The 17,662-nt window shown below is 39.0% G+C and overlaps 1 protein-coding gene, 1 non-coding gene and 1 pseudogene across 2 annotated transcripts; 2 read left to right on the top strand and 1 right to left on the bottom strand.

Annotated features, from left to right (window-relative positions):
* The first annotated feature begins 3,743 nt into the window (after positions 1-3,743).
* LOC137714037 (small nucleolar RNA R71) lies at positions 3,744-3,854 on the top strand. Its single transcript, XR_011065379.1, has one exon. It is a non-coding gene; the product is annotated as a small nucleolar RNA R71 (small nucleolar RNA).
* A 6,894-nt stretch (positions 3,855-10,748) lies between these two features.
* LOC137712358 (uncharacterized mitochondrial protein AtMg00810-like) lies at positions 10,749-11,180 on the top strand. The gene has a single exon (XM_068451448.1). The coding sequence runs from the start codon at positions 10,749-10,751 to the stop codon at positions 11,178-11,180; it is 432 nt and encodes a 143-aa protein (XP_068307549.1).
* A 791-nt stretch (positions 11,181-11,971) lies between these two features.
* Positions 11,972-13,110, bottom strand: LOC137712359 (uncharacterized; annotated as a pseudogene).
* Positions 13,111-17,662: the final 4,552 nt, after the last annotated feature.

The following is a 17,662-nucleotide window of genomic DNA, read 5'->3' on the forward strand; positions in this document are numbered from 1 at the left end:
GGCACCTATCACACTTAGAACAAAAATCAAAAGCATCTTTGAATAAAGTAGGCCAAAAGAAACCAGATTGTAAAACCTTTAGAGATGTCTTTTTGGCACCAAAATGTCCTCCACATGCCAATGTATGGCTGAACGTTAGAATGCTTTGTTGCTCACTCTCTGGGACACACCTCCTAATGATTTGGTCAGGGCAATATTTAAACAAATATGGTTCGTCCCAAACGTAGTGCTTTACCATGGTAAGGAACTTCTTTCTTTCCTGAAAAGAAAGGTCATTTCTAATTATACCACAAACAAGATAATTAACAAAATCAGCATACCATGGTTCTTTTTCTTGAATAACAAGGAGTTGTTCATCTGGAAATGATTCATTTAGAGGCAAAGGTTGTCCAACTCCATGGTTTTCATTGAGCCGTGACAAATGGTCAGCCACAACATTATCACTTCCCTTCTTATCTCGAATTTCCAAGTCAAACTCTTGTAGTAAGAGTATCCATCTAATTAAGCGTGGCTTAGCATCCTTTTTTGTCATCAAGTACCTAAGGGCTGCATGATCAGAAAACACAATAACTTTAGATCCAACAAGATATGACCGAAACTTCTCTAAGGCAAAAACAATAGCAAGCAACTCCTTTTCAGTTGTGGAATAGTTAAGTTGAGCATCATTTAGAGTCCGGCTTGCATAGTAGATCACGTGTGGGAGCTTGTTCACCCTTTGCCCTAAAACTGCACCAATAGCATAGTCAGAGGCATCACACATTAATTCAAAAGGTAAAGACCAATCTGGTGCCATAATAATAGGGGCCGAGGTTAATTCATGTTTCAAAGTATTGAATGCATCCATACAAGCTTTATCAAAATGAAATACAACATCTTTAGCTAACAGATTGCATAATGGACGAGTGATCATTGAAAAGTTCTTAATGAAACGACGATAAAAACCCGCATGGCCCAAAAAACTTCTTACTCCCTTAACGGTTGTGGGAGCTGCCATATTTGTGATGATGTCAATTTTGGCTTTGTCCACCTCCATTCCTTGGCTAGAGATTACATGCCCCAACACAATTCCTTGTTTCACCATAAATTGGCACTTTTCCCAATTGAGAACCAAATTTGTTTCCTGACATCTTTGAAGTACTAAAGAGAGATGGTTAAGACATTCATCAAAAGAGGAACCAAACACTGAAAAGTCATCCATAAATACCTCAATGAATCTTTCTACCATGTCAGAAAAGATTGCCAACATGCATCTTTGGAATGTTGCTGGAGCATTGCAAAGTCCAAAAGGCATTCTTCTATATGCAAATGTGCCAAACGGGCAAGTAAAGGTATTTTTCTCTTGATCCTCCGGAGCAATTGCAATTTGATTGTAACCTGAGTAACCATCAAGAAAACAATAGTGTGAGTAACCTGCCAATCTCTCAAGCATTTGATCTATGAAAGGCATAGGAAAGTAATCTTTTCTAGTGCTAGAATTCAACTTCCTGTAATCGGTGCAAACACGCCAACTAGCCGTGGGCTTTGTGGGCATAAGCTCTTTGTTTTCATTCTTCATCACCGTGATTCCCACCTTCTTAGGTACCACCTGAATAGCACTCACCCATTTGCTATCAGAAATGGGATATATGATCCCCACATCTAACAACTTCAACACTTCATTCCTCACAACTTCCTTCATGTGTGGATTGAGCCTCCTTTGTGGTTCACGGGTTGACTTTGCTCCTTCTTCCAAAAGAATCCTATGCATGCACATGGTAGGGCTTATTCCCTTGATATCTGCAATAGACCAACCAATAACTGATTTGAACTCTTTTAACACCCTAATTAGTTTATCTTCTTCATTTGGGGTGAGGTCAGAAGTTATGATAACTGGAAGAGTTTCAAATTCAGCTAGATATGCATACTTTAGATGTGGTGGAAGTGGTTTAAGTTCAAGTTTTGGTGCCTTAACAGTGGAAGGGGTTAAATGTGACCTCGATGGTTCTAAAGGCTCTAAAAGAGGTAAAATATTCAAAGGATACGGTGCCAATGCTTCCAAGGCAGCTACCTCTTCCATGAGTGCATCTTCTTCATCAAACTCATCTTGAGATTGACTCAAAACAGTTTGTAATGGTTCATTAGATTGTGCCTGCAAGAACTTAGAGAAAACAAGCGAATCAAGCACATCAATGGCATAACAATCAAGAGATGAAGAAGGATGTGAAAGAGACTCAAACACTTTGAATTGAACGGTCTCTCCTAGCACTGTCATAGTGAGGAGTCCATTTTGCACATCAATGATGGTCTTGGCCGTGGCCATAAACGGTCTCCCAAGCAAAATAGGCAACTCTCGGTCATGTATAGGAGCTTCTTCCATGTCCAACACTACAAAATCCGCAGGCAAGATTAGTTTATCAATTTGAACTAGAATATCCTCTACTATACCTCTTGGATATTTCACGGATCTGTCCGCAAGTTGTAATGAGATGGTGGTGGCTTTAAATTCCCCCAAACCTAGTTGAAGGTACACGAAATAAGGCATTAAGTTGATGCTAGCACCTAAGTCAAGCATCGCCTTCTCTACCTTCTTGTCCCCTATGGTGATGTTGATAGAAAAACTTCCTGGATCCTTGAGCTTTGGTGGAAGTTTTCTTTGCAACACGGCACTTACATTCTCGGACACCACTACCTTCTCATGTGGTCCATACTTCCTTTTGTAGTTGTTTAACTCTTTGAAGAACTTCCCATAAGCTGGCATGTTCCTAATGACATCAAGCAAAGGTAAGTTAACATTCACTTTACTTAGAATATCAAAAATCTCCTTAAATGACTTATCCTGCTTGCTCTTGGCAAGTCTTCCAGGGAATGGTATTGGTGGAGTGTAAGGTTTCTCGGCCTTGTGAAGATTTGGTGCTTCAAACGAGGGAGTAGCATGGCTTGGTTCCTCATTTGGTTTCTCATTTTCTCCTTGAGTAACTCCTGCATTCACATGATCAAATTCATTAGTAACTTCATTGCCAACTCTATTATTGATAACCTTACCACTTTTAAGTGTAGTGATTGCTTTGGCTTGCTCTTGGTTCCTTTGGAGTATCACGGGTTGGCTTGGAAACTTTCCAACCTCTCTTTGGCTCAAGGCATCTGCAATCTGCCCCAATTGTGTCTCCATTTTGGTTAGAGCCGCCGAATGTTGTTGGAGAGTGCTATTGGTGGTTTGTTGGAATTGCAAGGTATTTTGGGCTAACAATTTAACCGTATCCTCAAGAGTAGGTTTTGGTTGGAAGTTTTGGAATTGATTGTTGTTCTTCCATGAAAGATTGGGATGATCTCTCCAACTTGGGTTATATGTATTGGAATACACATCATTCCTTGGCCTTTGATTGTAAGAATTCATGAGGTTCACTTGCTCTTGGACATACTCGGGGTAAGCCTCCCTAGATGGACATTGATGAGTAAGGTGGCTTGGTATGTTGCAAATGGCACACACTTCACTTGCTTTTTGCACCATGTTGAGCACGGATTCAAGCTTCTTTTCTAGGTTAGCTACCTGCAAAGAAAGATCATGATTAGAGCTTGTTTCATATACTCCAACTCTCTTACCCCTTACATCTTTGTGTTGAGCATTAGATCCCAACATCTCATAAATGTTATATGACTCTTGAGCATTCTTTTTCTTCAAAGCTCCACCTGCTGCATTATCAACAGTTGATTGACATGTTTGGGTTAGTCCATCATAGAAAATTTGCATTTGCAAGTGAAGAGGTAACCTATGGTGTGGACATTGCAACAAAAGGCCTTTAAAGCGCTCCCAACACTCATTGAAAGGTTCTCCATCATCTTGTTTGAAGTTGAAGATTTGTCCCCTTAATGTGGCTGTCTTTTGAGTGGAAAAAAACTTTTCCAAAAACTTCTTAGCTACGGCATCCCATGTAGTGAGTGAACCAGGTACTAGAGTTATTAACCAACCCTTGGCCCTATCTTTCAAGGTGTAAGGGAACACTCTCATCCTCAGATTTGCTTCACTTACTCCCTGTAAAGGTAAACCACTCACAACATTGTAAAATTCTTTAATATGAGCTAAAGGATCTTCATTAGGTAAGCCATAAAAAGAAGGAAACATATGGAAATGTGAAGATTTAAGATCATAGTTTCTAGCTTCTGTGGGCAGCAAAATGCATGAAGGTGAATTTGGTATGATTGGTTGAGCAAAATCCTCCAAAGCTCGAAGATCATCTTGGTTGTCCGCCATCTCTTCTTCTCTTTCCCAATTAAAGTACTCAGATCCTTCACTTGTTGGACTAGACGGTTTCCCTTCCTCTTCTTCACGGACAATGGAGGAACTTGTTGGCACAAAGCTTTCCAAAGTGTTCCCCTTTAACCGTTCAATTCTTTGGCCTAATTCAGCAAGTCTATTTGACATATACTACCTGAAACAAGATAAAACAAGTTTGAATAAAAATCAGAAATCTACTTAAAATGAAAAGAACAAGTTTTAATATCAAAACAAGCAATTATAAGGGACTGAAATCAGTCCCCGGCAACGGCGCCATTTTGATTGATGTTTTCCTTCTTCATGCTAGAATATGTTTAGTATAATGGCACAAGTAAGGGTGTCGAATCCACAGGGACTAATTGGACCTATATAATCACTTGTTTTGCAAGAACTCTATAAGAGAAATAAAACTAATCAACTTAGGCAGATTTGTTGTTGTAACTTGAAAGCACAAGAAAATGAAGTAGACACAAATAAATGAATCAACAACTAATAAAATGAGATAGCACAAATGGAGATGAAGCTAGGGATTTGGTTTCACCATTGCTAAGCCAAGTCCATGCTTGTTAAGTCAGATTATACTCATCCATCTACCTATTTCTTGAGTTTGTTTCACTTAGATATGATCAACCATATGATGTGTGGATTTGATCAAATGTCTCTAATCATGAGCCTAATTGTGATGTGCAACTTTGGTTCCTAATCAAGAATATGTAGTGCACAAGAAACTTTCACAAAACCAAAGGGAACACTCGGCAGGATGTTTGCAAAACATTCCCTTCATTCATTCACATATCCACCAAGATTATGCATGATGTGTGATTTAATCTTGGCTAAACAACCTGTGGTTAATTCAAATGATGATCAAGCATTAAAATCAACACACTAAGTCACAATTAAATCAGAGAATGAAACAAGAAATAGATAGATTAAATGAGAATTCTGAATTAACTACATGGCAATCTTGCAAGGCTACATCGAATCCCTAGAGAGAGATTAGTTACACTTCATGTTTACAAAAGGTTTGACATAAAAATATATAATATGAGTGAACATAGGATTAAGAAGAAAGAACCCTTGAAGCAAAACTGATGTCGAAATCCCTTAAGAGTTGCCTTCGGTGTTGGTGCTCCAAGTGTGTTGTAAATGAAGGTGGAGCGGCTAAGGTTGAATGGTTTCTGCGAATGGGAGAGTGTATAGAATGGAATGAAGCCGAGAAGAGATTGTGTAGAAATGGAATGGGAGCTTGCGGCAAAGGGAAGATTGGATGTGTTTGTGGTGTCTTGTGTATGAAAATGAGATGTGATTTTTGTGTATGAATGCATGGGTTTTTATAGGGGGAATGGGAGAATATGTGGGTGATTGTTTAAGAGTGAATGTGGTTGTTATGATTGAGAGTGCATGTGGATGAAATAATGATGGAAAAAGAGCTAGGTTGTTGGTGGAAAGGCAAGGGAAGTGCGCGGCATTGAGTTGTTGTTGGTGTGTGAATGCATGTGTTGAATGATTAAAGTGCATGTGGGTGAATATGTGGCTGAAATGATGAAGTAGGAAGGTGGAAATGCATGTGTTGAATTGGTGGTGCAATGATGAAAGAGTAAGTGCATGTGTGTGTGAATGGTGGTAGCTAGGGTGAATTATGATGAATGCATGTGGAATAAAGATGGAGAAGGTGGTGTAATGATGAAGTGGAATGGCTGAAAATGAAAGGGGAAGTGCAAGGCACGGCAATGGGTGTTTCTTGATGGTTTTGGGGTTGTGATGCATGTGAATGCATGTGGCTAAGGGTTGTTGATTGGGCTAGAGGTTTTGCATGGCTCAAAGGATTGTTTGATTGGGCTAGGCCCTTTGTTTTATGTCCAAAGTGCATACAAGGCTTTCAAATTCGTCCAACACTTTGGCTCCAAGCATATGCTATCCATTCCAAGCCCAATTTTGCTTCAAAATGCTCCAAAATGCATCTTTTTGCTTCCTTAGCCATATGAACCTAAAAACACACGAAAATGGCTTAAACTACTAAAACAACTATGAATTAACAACATAGATGCACGAAAACAAGCTAAGTAAGTCGCCTAAATATGCTCCTATCACCGGCTGAAAAATCCTTTTCCAAAAGAACCAAGCAAGTTGCATATAATCCGACTTCACTAAAAACCGAGATGATCTACACCAGATGAACCTTTTTTTTTAATGAAAGGCTTCTGGAGAACAATGAAGAAGAGTTGGAAAGAAGTTATGCAAAGTAAGGTGAATGAATGAGTTTTTGAGGACCATTTGTCCATGTAGACACCAGCCATGATCCTAACAGTACCCTTTTTCAAGCATTCAAGCAATGTGTAGTATATTCGCAGTAGTCCAAACACATTTTGGATATGTGTAAATGTATTTGCTGTGATGGCTAGTTTATATGCAGGTTGTAGGATTTAATGTGAGTTATTGGATCATATTCCATATGGCATCTTAGATTAGATTGTAGTGAGTCATAACTCATGACAAGTGTAAGCATCTTACATGATATATTCCTTTTGATACGGCATCTTAGATAGATGCTTGTGATTGTTTTTGTAATGATAAGAGAGAGTGAGTTTGTTACTCCTCCTCCAACAATCATATATTCCTTTTGAGCTTCTTACTCGAGGGAGTAGAATCCAATGAGCATCCTCAGACCTTGAAGCTTCCATGACTCTCTAATCTTTATCTACACATTTTCAATTTCATATACATTGTTCCATTGAATCAATTCAACCTAGAAATCAAACACTATCATGGTATCAAAGCCAGGTTTGATCTCAATCTAGGCGTGAATATGTGACGTGTTTGACAACTTAGAAAGTCAGAGGAGAATTGGGTCTTGCTGCTACTCTAGAAAACTCTGAAAGTTTCTGGGTTACTCAATAACAAGTATAATATTGCTGGATCGAGTGGTGCTGATCTTCGAGCACCAATTTTAAATGGAGAAAACTTTGATTTTTGGCAGATAAAGATGAATACCATATTCAAATCTCACGATCTCTAGGATATGGTTAAGAAGGGATATAGTCCCCCAGTGAAGAAAGAAGAAGATCTCACTGCAAACGAGCTTAAGCTTCTAAAGGAGAACATAGTCAAGGATGCTAACATTATCGGCATCATTCAAGGAGCTGTGTCGGATGAAATTTTCCCAAGGATCGCCATACTAGAGACAACAAAAGAAGCTTGGGATATACTGAAGCAAGAGTTTGTTGGTGACAAGCAGGTAAGATCTGTGAAACTTCAAAGTTTAAGGCGTGATTTTGAATATACTCGAATAGGTGAGCATGAGACATTCTTTGTGTATCTTGTGCAATTACTTGATCTTATTACATAAATGAAAAGTTATGGTGAAGATATTGGAAATCAAAGAATTGTGCAGAAGTTATTGATTAGTCTTCTTAAATCCTATGATAGTATTGTTGCTGTGATTGAAAATACTAGAGGTTTGGAGATTGTTGATGTGCAGGATGTTGTTGCTACTCTAAAAAGGTATAAACAACGAATTAAGAGACATTCTGAAAATAGCAATGAGAAGGCATTTGCTAGTTTGAGTATAGCTCCCAAGAGGAACAATTATAATGCCAATCAAAATTTCAAACCAACAAAGAATTAGAAGACAAATGGTAAGAAGTGGGATAACAAACATGTGCAGCAGCAAGGGAAATTTGTTGGAACTTCTGATGGAGCCAAGAATCCTTGCAAATATTGTGACAAATTGCATTTCGGAGAATGTTGGTTCAAGGGAAAGCCAAGGTGTCATAAGTGTGATAAGCCAGGTCATTTTGCCAAAGATTACAAGTCTAAGAAAGCTACTCAGCAAGTGAATTATGCTGGTCAAATGGAGAGCACTCCAACAATGTTCTATATCCGTATGTTAGCTGTTGTGAAGAAGGGTGAAGACATTTGGTGTGTTGATAATGTCTGTAGCAATCACATGACAGGGAGAGAAGACCTCTTGGTGAATATTAATAGGAGTGTCACTGCCAAAGTTGAGATGGGCATAAGGTAATTGGTTAATGTAGCTAGAAAATTTGACTTGCTAGTTGAAACTAAGCAAGGCAAAAGGTACATAAAAGAGATAATGTTGGTGTCTGGTTTAAAAGAAAATTTGTTGAGTGTAGGATAGATGACGAAGCATGGGTACTACCTTGTATTTAGGGGTACTAAAGTTAGAATTTATGATGATTTCACATGTTCCAACTGAGTTGTTAAGATTCCTATGAAAGGAAATAGAAGCTTTCCTCTAAAGTTGCAACCAAGAATTCAAATAGTCATGAAAGCTAGTGTTGGACAAGCTGCTGATATATAACACAGAAGACTAGGGCCTTTGAACATGAGTGCTCTAATGCAGCTACAAGAGCATGAAATGGTGACTGGATCACCTGAGTTGAAAGTAAACACCACATTGTGTGAAGGATGTGCACTTGGCAAGCATTGCAGAGATGTTTTTTCCTAAGGAAACCAATTTGAGAGCTACTTTACCATTGCAGTTGGTTCATACTAATATTTGTGGACCTACTTTCTGAGGAGTAAGTCTAAGGCATTTGGTGTGTTCAAGAGATTCAAAGCAACTGTTAAGCTACAAAGTAGGTACAAGCTTAAGAAATTAAGAAGTGATAAAGGAGGAGAGTACACTTCTCTTGAATTCTCTCAGTTTTGTGAAGATCTTGGCTTGGAAAGACAGCTCACAGTGACCTATTCTCCTCAACAAAATGGTGTTGTAGAGAGGATAAATATGACCATTGTAGAAATGGCCATTTGAGTTTTGGGCAGAAGTAGTTAACACTACAGTATATACTCTCAATAGATGCCCTACCAAAGTTTTGAATAACAAGACTCCATTTGAAGCCTATAATGGAAGAAAACCTAGAGTGAAACACTTAAGGGTGTTTGGATCTCTATGTTATCCACAAGTTCCATCACATATGAGACAGAAATTGGATGCAACAAGTGTCAAATGTGGATTTCTTGGTTATGGAACCTGTGAAAATGGTTACAGGTTATATAATCTTGAAACCAAGAAAATAGTTATCCCTAGAGATGTGATTTTCGATGAGAATGTTAGTTAAGATTGGAAATGTCACATCCCAGCTCGAGGTCTACCACATCCCAGGCCTGCTCCACTACCGTAGCACAATATTGTCCGCTTTAGGCCCCGACTACACCCTCACGGTTTTGTTTCTGGGAACTCACACAAGAACTTCCCAGTGGGTCACCCATCATGGGAGTGCTCTCACGCGCTACTCGCTTAACTTCGGAGTTCCTATGGAACCCGAAACCAATGAGCTCTGAAAAAGCCTCGTGCTAGGTAAAAATGAGAATATACATATAAAGCTCACATGATCCACTCCCTTGGGCGATGTGGGATGTCACAATCCACCTTTGAGGGTCCGACATCCTCGTCGGCACACATCTGGTCAGGGATTAGCTCTGATACCAAATTGTCACATCCAGCCCGAGGTCTACCACATCCCGGGCCCGCTCCACCATCGTAGCACAACATTGTCCATTTTAGGCCCTGACTATGCCCTCACGATTTTGTTTCTAGGAACTCACACGAGAACTTCCCAGTAGGTCACCAATCATGGGAGTGCTCTCGCGCGCTACTCGCTTAACTTCGAAGTTCTCATGGAACCCGAAGCCAATGAGCTCCCAAAAGGCCTTGTGCTAGGTATAGATGGGAATATATGGGAATATACATATAAGGCTCACATGATCCACTCCTCTGGGCGATGTGGGATGTCACATCTGGTTAGGAATTAGCTATGATACCAAATTGTTACATCCAGGCCCGGACCCCCACCACATCCTGAGCTTGACTCCACCGTAACACGATATTGCCCGCTTTAGGCCCCGACCACGCCCTCATGGTTTTGTTTCTGGGAACTCACACGAGAACTTCCCAGTGGGTCACCCATCATGGGATTACTCTCGCGTGCTACTCGCTTAACTTCGGAGTTCTTACAGAACCTGAAGCTAGTGAGCTCCCAAAAGGCTTCTTGTTAGGTACAGATGGGAATATACATATAAGGCTCACATGATCCACTCCTTTGGGCGATGTGGGATGTCACAAGAAGTCTACATGAGATTACCCCCGTGTCATCCTCAAAGTCATGAAACTAATGTTGTGTGTAAATTGCACAAATCGATTTATGGTCTTAAACAATCACCGAGAGCTTGGTATGCCAAGCTTAGTTCAATCCTTACAAGTGTTGGTTTTAAAAAAAGCAACGCAGACTCCTCACTGTTCGTGCACACAGGAACTACTGGGAAATTGGTAGTCCTTGTATATGTAGATGATTTGATCATTATAGGAGACAACCCTGAAGAAATAAAGGAGCTCAAGCATTCACTACAACAACGTTTTGCAATCAAAGATCTTGGAATACTGAGATATTTTCTTGGCATAGAAATGGCAACCTCTCACAAGGGTTTTTTTCTCAGCCATCGAAAAAATGTTTAAGATCTTCTCAAGGAAGCAAACATGAGTGATGATAAACCTGTCCATACACCTCTTGAAATCAAGCTCAAACTCAGCTTGGAGAGGCAACCACTTCCAAACATAAGTTATTATCAACGACTTGTTGGTAAGTTGATATATTTGACTATCACAAAGCCTGACATAGCCTATTCAGTAAGCATTGCTAGCCAATTTATGCACTCTCCCACGATGGAGCATTTTAATCTTGTCAAAAAAATACTTCGGTACCTAAAAGGTTCAGTGGGTCATGGCATAATCATGAAGAAGAATGAGAGCACTCAGATCATAGGTTATTGTGATGTTGATTGGGCTGGCAATTATATTGATCATAAGTCTACAACAGGGTATTGCACATTTGTGGGAGGCAACCTTGTTACATGGAAAAGTAAAAAGCAAGCAGTCGTTGCAAGATCAAGTGCTGAGGCTGAATATTGAGCCATGACATCTACTGTGTGTGAACTAATATGGCTGAAAGGTCTAATATGCGACTTAAGTGTCTTCACTCCTCATTCCATGTCCTTTTTCTATGACAACTAGGCAGCAATGCACATTACTTCCAACCCCGTCTTCCACGAGAGAACCAAGCACATTGAAGTTGATTGTCACTATATTCATGCATAAGTACAATCACAGGTCATCAAAACTCATTTTGTTAGGAGCCACGATTAACTTGCAGACTTATTCACCAAACCATTAGCCTCCCATTAGTTTCAAAAGCTTCTCGGCAAGCTTGGATCCATCAACCTTCTGGATCCAGCTTGAGGGGGGGGGGGTATTGAAAGACCTCTGGTTACTTAGGGTTCCTCATGATTAGGGTTTCTTGGTATTATCTGGGTAATAAGGTTTTTGTCAACTCTATTAGTGGTTGACCTAGTTAATAGCCGTTTATTTTCTTCTTGTTCTTATCAACTTGTATTAGGGTCTTATCTTGTTGTCAACTCCTTAATCCAAGAAGCTTAGTTATGTTCCCTATGCCGGCTGTTTAGCATGATTCAAGGAGATTTGGGTGGTAACTTGAGTGTTGAGTGTAGTTTGCAACTCACTCAAACTCCCCTATATATTTGTAACCTGCGTATGCTCTTATCATGATTTCCATAATAAAAATCAGAAACTTCAAAAGCCAACAGATAGGTTCCATGACTAATCCGTACCTAATGAGGTGCGAATGCAGAATCCCCGAAAGTGACACCATTTGGATCGTTCCCAGCTCAACTAAAGTGATGTACTCAAATGGCAAAACCTTGCGAATCGCTTTCCGGTGTCCATATCCGAAGAAGCCGGTCATAAAATGAGCAAGTAGCAACTAAAGTGCTATTCCTTTTGCCTTCATGGAGTGATATGCCTGTGTGCCAGTCAGCTCCATATGCAAGTGACTCATGCTTGCTGTATGTTTCAATCACTTCGGTTTTATCCCCATTAATGTTGACAATCGATTACCCGTTGTGCATACAAGCTGTCAAGACGAGACCGGCTGCAAAAGGATGGAACTTGATTCTCCAACTCCTCCTAAGCAAATAGAGGTTTCATTAATAGGTTTTTTATATTGATCTTACATCCCACACCCTCAGGTACTCATCATAGCTACCAGTAACTACGCTATTCGTGTCGTTGGGATTTTTGGCTATGCAGCAAACTCCCATTGTGTGGGCCCTTGTGTTCTGAAATGCCAAAGTTGGAAGGACCGTCCCACAAATCCCAGCATTTGAATTTGCAGTCATCTGAACCAGTTTACCAACTGGGGCTGGTGGATATCAAATGAAGTTGTCCAAACCTCAAAATCGTGCGCATTCCACATTTCGTTTGCCTCAAGTTGGGATTCCCGGATTGAACCATCTGAAAGCACCACGGTGATAGACGTGGCTGAAGGGTTCCAATCCAGGAAAAGGCACATGGAAGGACTGATCTTTTCATCAGTTATCTCTTTCAAAGAAAACTCTGCACCAAAATTTCACAACACTTCAGCATATAAACATTGATCATATTGAAAACCCTTAAAATATTTTCATTGCTTACTACTCAAGGAACACATAAGCATTCCATTCCTTGAGCTTCATCTGAGCACGACTCTAGACCGTGAATTCTCAAGTAACCATCAGCGTCGACTTGAGCAAGAAGAGGACTCACACTGTCTCCAACTGGGTTCCACTTAATATCGAAAATCCCCGCTGTTTCAATCCGCTGAAACAAATCAAGCCGACCCAATTCAGCACCAATGTTGAAAAGCGATGATACTTCCAGCTCGGCTCAGCCGATCACCCTCTTGCAGTGTGTACGTTGAAGCTGCCAGAACATGGCGGCACGTGTCGTGGGGACAAAACTCTACAGCATCGGCATTGCCCTCCAAATTACGACGTGCCACATCCATTCCTGGATTACTTTCGAACAAATTAGATACTCATTCGTCGATTCAGAACTACTTAGGCATTTCGTCAGACAACAAACACCTTACAGGCATAACTTGAAGGGATTATAATTCGTGTAAAGGTGTGGCCTTTGACCAAAATTAGATTCACAATTTAAATAGAAGAAGATGTTACCGTTGTTCGTTGGCGGGTTTTTCTTAACTGCAAAAGCGGGTGAGTACTTGAATAAACGAGGTTTGGGTTGTGTTTGGTGTGTGTGTTTTGTTACGTGGAGAGTACGGAAGGAAAAAACCGGTAACCCCAAACACAGCTCAAAAAAAAGAAAAGAAAAGAATTTATTAGTCCTTTTGGATTTTCAAATCAAATTTATGTTTCGTCCTCTTTTCTTGATCGACAACGGATTCGTGATTATGCCATTTTTTTTTAGTATTTAAGGCTAATGCATTCATATTATAAACCCATTTCATCAAAATAATTTATTGAGCAACGATACGAATGAGAAATAAAGGATAATATAATGCATTAATTGTTATTGCTTTCCTTGTTTCCATTAGAATGTGTTAGGAATGTAGGATTAGACACTCTATCGTTGCTTGATTAACTAATATTTTATCAAAGTGAGGACCATCTCTAATTAGTGGTGGATCCAGAATTTTGTTGGGTGATCCCAATCTAAAAGCTCTAAAAAAATTAGACAAAAATATTATTGAAAAATTAAACGATAAACTACAAAATTTTCATTTATAATCTTTGTACAAACAACGTTACAAGCTATAAAGACTAAATGTAGTTTGCGCGCTACATAGTATAGTTTGGGACATTTTCAAAATGAAACACAAGGTTTTAACTTTAGCTTTTTATACCTAAATGTTTTTATTTTAGTTTTTATGACTGGTTTAAAATGAAGCAAAACACAAGTAGTGGATTGTCTTAGTGGTTAAGGCTTTTCTCTTCAACTCATTGTGTCCAAGGTCAACTTTTCCTGCTCTCTTATTGTAAATCAAATGTAGAATTATCATCTTTAATTAAAAAAAAACAAATCAAACAAATAAAAAAAAAAAAAAGGAACGAAAGAAAAGAACTTACACACAACCAAGATGAAATTGATAACAACGAAAAAATAGCCTAGAAAAAGGAAGGATGAATGTAGCGGTAGAGATCCAAAAGGAAATAATTTCAACAAAAAAAAAAAAATGCAATGACATTAAAGTAAAGTGACGTGGCCTAATTTTCTAAAAGCTAGAAAACTATCTTGGCCCAAAAACAAAGACCTAATTTTCTAAAAGGCCTCCTGGTTCTTTCTTTGCCCGCCGTTGCTCAGACTTGGATAGTCTTCGGATGTCACATCTCGGTCCGGGTCCCTATTATATTCTGGGCTTGACTTCACCGTAGTACAATATTGTTTGCTTTGAGCTCCGACCACGCCTCACGGTTTTGTTTCTAGGAACTCACATAAGAACTTTTTAGAGGGTCACCCATCCTAGGATTACTCTCGCACAAACTCGCTTAACTTCAGAGTTCCGATGAACTCTGAAACCAATGAGCTTCCAAAATGTCTCGTGCTAGGTAGAGATGGGAATATACATATAAGGATTACAGGATCCTCACCCTTGGGCGATGTGGGATCTAACAATCCACCCCCCTTCACCCTTGGGCGATGTGGGATCTAACAATCCACCCCCCTTAGGGGCCCAACGTTCTCGTCGGCACACTTTCAGTCAGAGATTGGCTCTGATACCAAATTGTCACATCCCTGCCCGGGCCCCCACCACATCCTAGGCTCGACTCTACCGTAGCACGATATTGTCCGTTTTGGGCCCCGACCACGCCCTCACGGTTTTGTTTGTGGGAACTCACACGAGAACTTCCCAGTGGGTCACCCATCCTAAGATTGCTCTCGCTCAAACTCGCTTAACTTCAGAGTTTTAATGAACTCCGAAGCCAGTGAGCTCTCAAAAGACCTAGTGCTAGGTAGAGATGGGAATATACATATAAGACTTACAGGATCCTCACCCCTGGGCGATGTAGGATCTAACATTGGAGGTTCTCACAACCACTTATTTTGACTTCTGGATGCTCTTGGGACCACCCAGGTCCCTTAGTAGATCTGCATTAAATTTTTGCTAGTTTAGCAAGTGAATAATGTCAAAAATAAATTTTAGCTAGTTTCTTTAACTTTTCATCTCCACAACACTTTCTATTTTAACAGACGTTTAATATTTTATTGTCATTATAATAAAAAATAAATAAATCAACTCACTCATTTTTTAGAACCACTTTCGCTCTTTATCTTCTCCTTGACTCATGTGTCCATCCATGAATTTTATTAATTTTTGAACATTTAGTTAATGAACAATTGCTCTATAAACTTAAAGGCTATAATATAGACACTTTTATAGAGGCTGTTGGACATGAGATTTTTAGATTCCAACTCTTTGAAATAGTGTTTTAGTGATTTTACAGTTTCTATTAAAGATGCTCTTATACTAGCCCTTAAGTTTGGCATCCGTGTTATTGTATCGGGTCCTGGAGTAGATCCAGATACTCCAGGGCGTTGAGTGTCATGTACAATTCTTAGTGTTGGGTCATTGGATAAGGTTTTTAGAGTCAGATTCGGGGCTGGATCATGGGCTTCAATGTCATGTCACGATATAGGTTTTGACATAATACAATTACGGTGGACTATGAAATTAGTCTCATCTATTTTGGTGGAACTTTGGCTTCTTCACATTCCATGTAGAAATTCTTGTCAATTTGGCAAAAATCATTTTAAGTTGCCCAAAAAGGTACATTTGCCATATGGGATTTCTAAGTTGCATTTGATCCCAAATCCAACCTTAAAACCCAAACATACAGTCTCATATGAGGTAGCTACTGGCTAGCCATCCCAATTAGTTATTTACCATGAACCCCTCCAATTAGTAATCTTCAAACTTTTGTGAAGTGAAAATTATAGATAGGTTTTTTTTAGCTAAAATGGTATTTTAGATTGTATAATTCTTCACTTTGGTTCCTGAGATTTGATATCGATAGAAGTGGTCATTGAGTTTGTCCACCGTCAATAATTTGGTCATTCCCTGAAAAATCTTTGTTAACTAAGTACCAAAATTACAAAACTACCCTCAATTTAATAAACAATGCGCCAAAATGATTTGACAAAAATTGAGGGTATTTTTGCCATTTTCTCCTTATTTAACGAAGATTTTTCACATAATGACAAAATTGTTGACAGTTGATAACCTCAGGGACCAAAGTGATGAGTTATGTCAAGAATCAAAGTGAGGAGTTATGTCAATTTCAAAGATCATTTTGGCTATAAAGCCATATAGATATTAACCATTTCAAGTTATGGTACCCATACCCACATTTATATCACACAAATTAGATGCGGAGCAAGGTGTCTAAATCAATAATTTACTTCTATGGTTTATTCAAAAGAAATCTGGACCGGCCGGTTTCTAAAGCAATTACATTAAAAGTTTATTGACTTGTTTTCGAGCATCTCTAATCATGCTATCTAATTTACAGCAAAAGTTTGGCTAAAATTATCAAAAAGTTATTTTATGAGTGCTCTAAGAAAGTTGTACTTCAACCAAACTCCTTAAAATGAAAAAACACACATCAGTAGAAAGAAAATAACTTTGACAATTGAATTGAGAAACTAAAACGGAAAAAAGAAAAAGAAAAAATAGGTGTGCCTTCTAAAGTTTTTATATGTCCCGTCTTATGAGATTGATATCTTGAGTGTTTTTTCCAGTATATAGGAGGTATTAATTCACCAAAACAAACCGCACGCATTAAGAATTCACTACCTAGGAAACAAAAGCCACATATCAAGGTTATCACCCAAGTGGAAGACCTTCAAGATCACTCCAATCTCTATGGATGCTTCTTTGTATTTTGGATCTTCTATCCATGAAACATTGCTCCTTTACTTCTTGAGGATTTGACAAAAAAGATCTCCAAAACTTCCAAAGTTTAAAACCTCTAAGAGTCTAAGTCTTCACACCAAGGATGAGGTGTGAAGAGAAGATGGATGACATAGAAGAAGAGAGATTACTAGCTATTGTTCCTCTAGATGGCCAACCTCCTTAGAGAGAAAAGAGAGAAGAGGTTTCAATCTTTTACCTCAAGGACCTTAATGAGGAATTGGCTATAAAGACACTTTTATACACACTCACAAGTGAGTGACATACTTGTAATCAAGCCGATCCCTTAGCTTGGCCGACCTCCTATTGTTAGTGGATTAATTTCCCATTTTGTTTAAGTTGTCATACAACTTAAGCTTAATGGGCATTGTGGATCAAAACTCATTTGGGCTGGAAAACCCAAAAGTAACTTAAAGCCCAATACGAACTTGTTATTATGATTAATTAGCTAGTTAATTAATCTTAATCATCCACATTTAAAACTATTTAATTGCTTATTCATCTTATTGGTATTTCTTCACATTCATCCTTACATGGTGTATGGTCTATTAGATTCCAATTAGCGTGATAGTGGGCGATTGTAACTCTTAACAATCAGTTATCAATTGAAACTAACTTTCAAAAT

The sequence above is a fragment of the Pyrus communis genome, chromosome 13 (assembly GCF_963583255.1).
Source record: "Pyrus communis chromosome 13, drPyrComm1.1, whole genome shotgun sequence".
In the NCBI taxonomy this organism is placed as follows: domain Eukaryota; kingdom Viridiplantae; phylum Streptophyta; class Magnoliopsida; order Rosales; family Rosaceae; genus Pyrus; species Pyrus communis.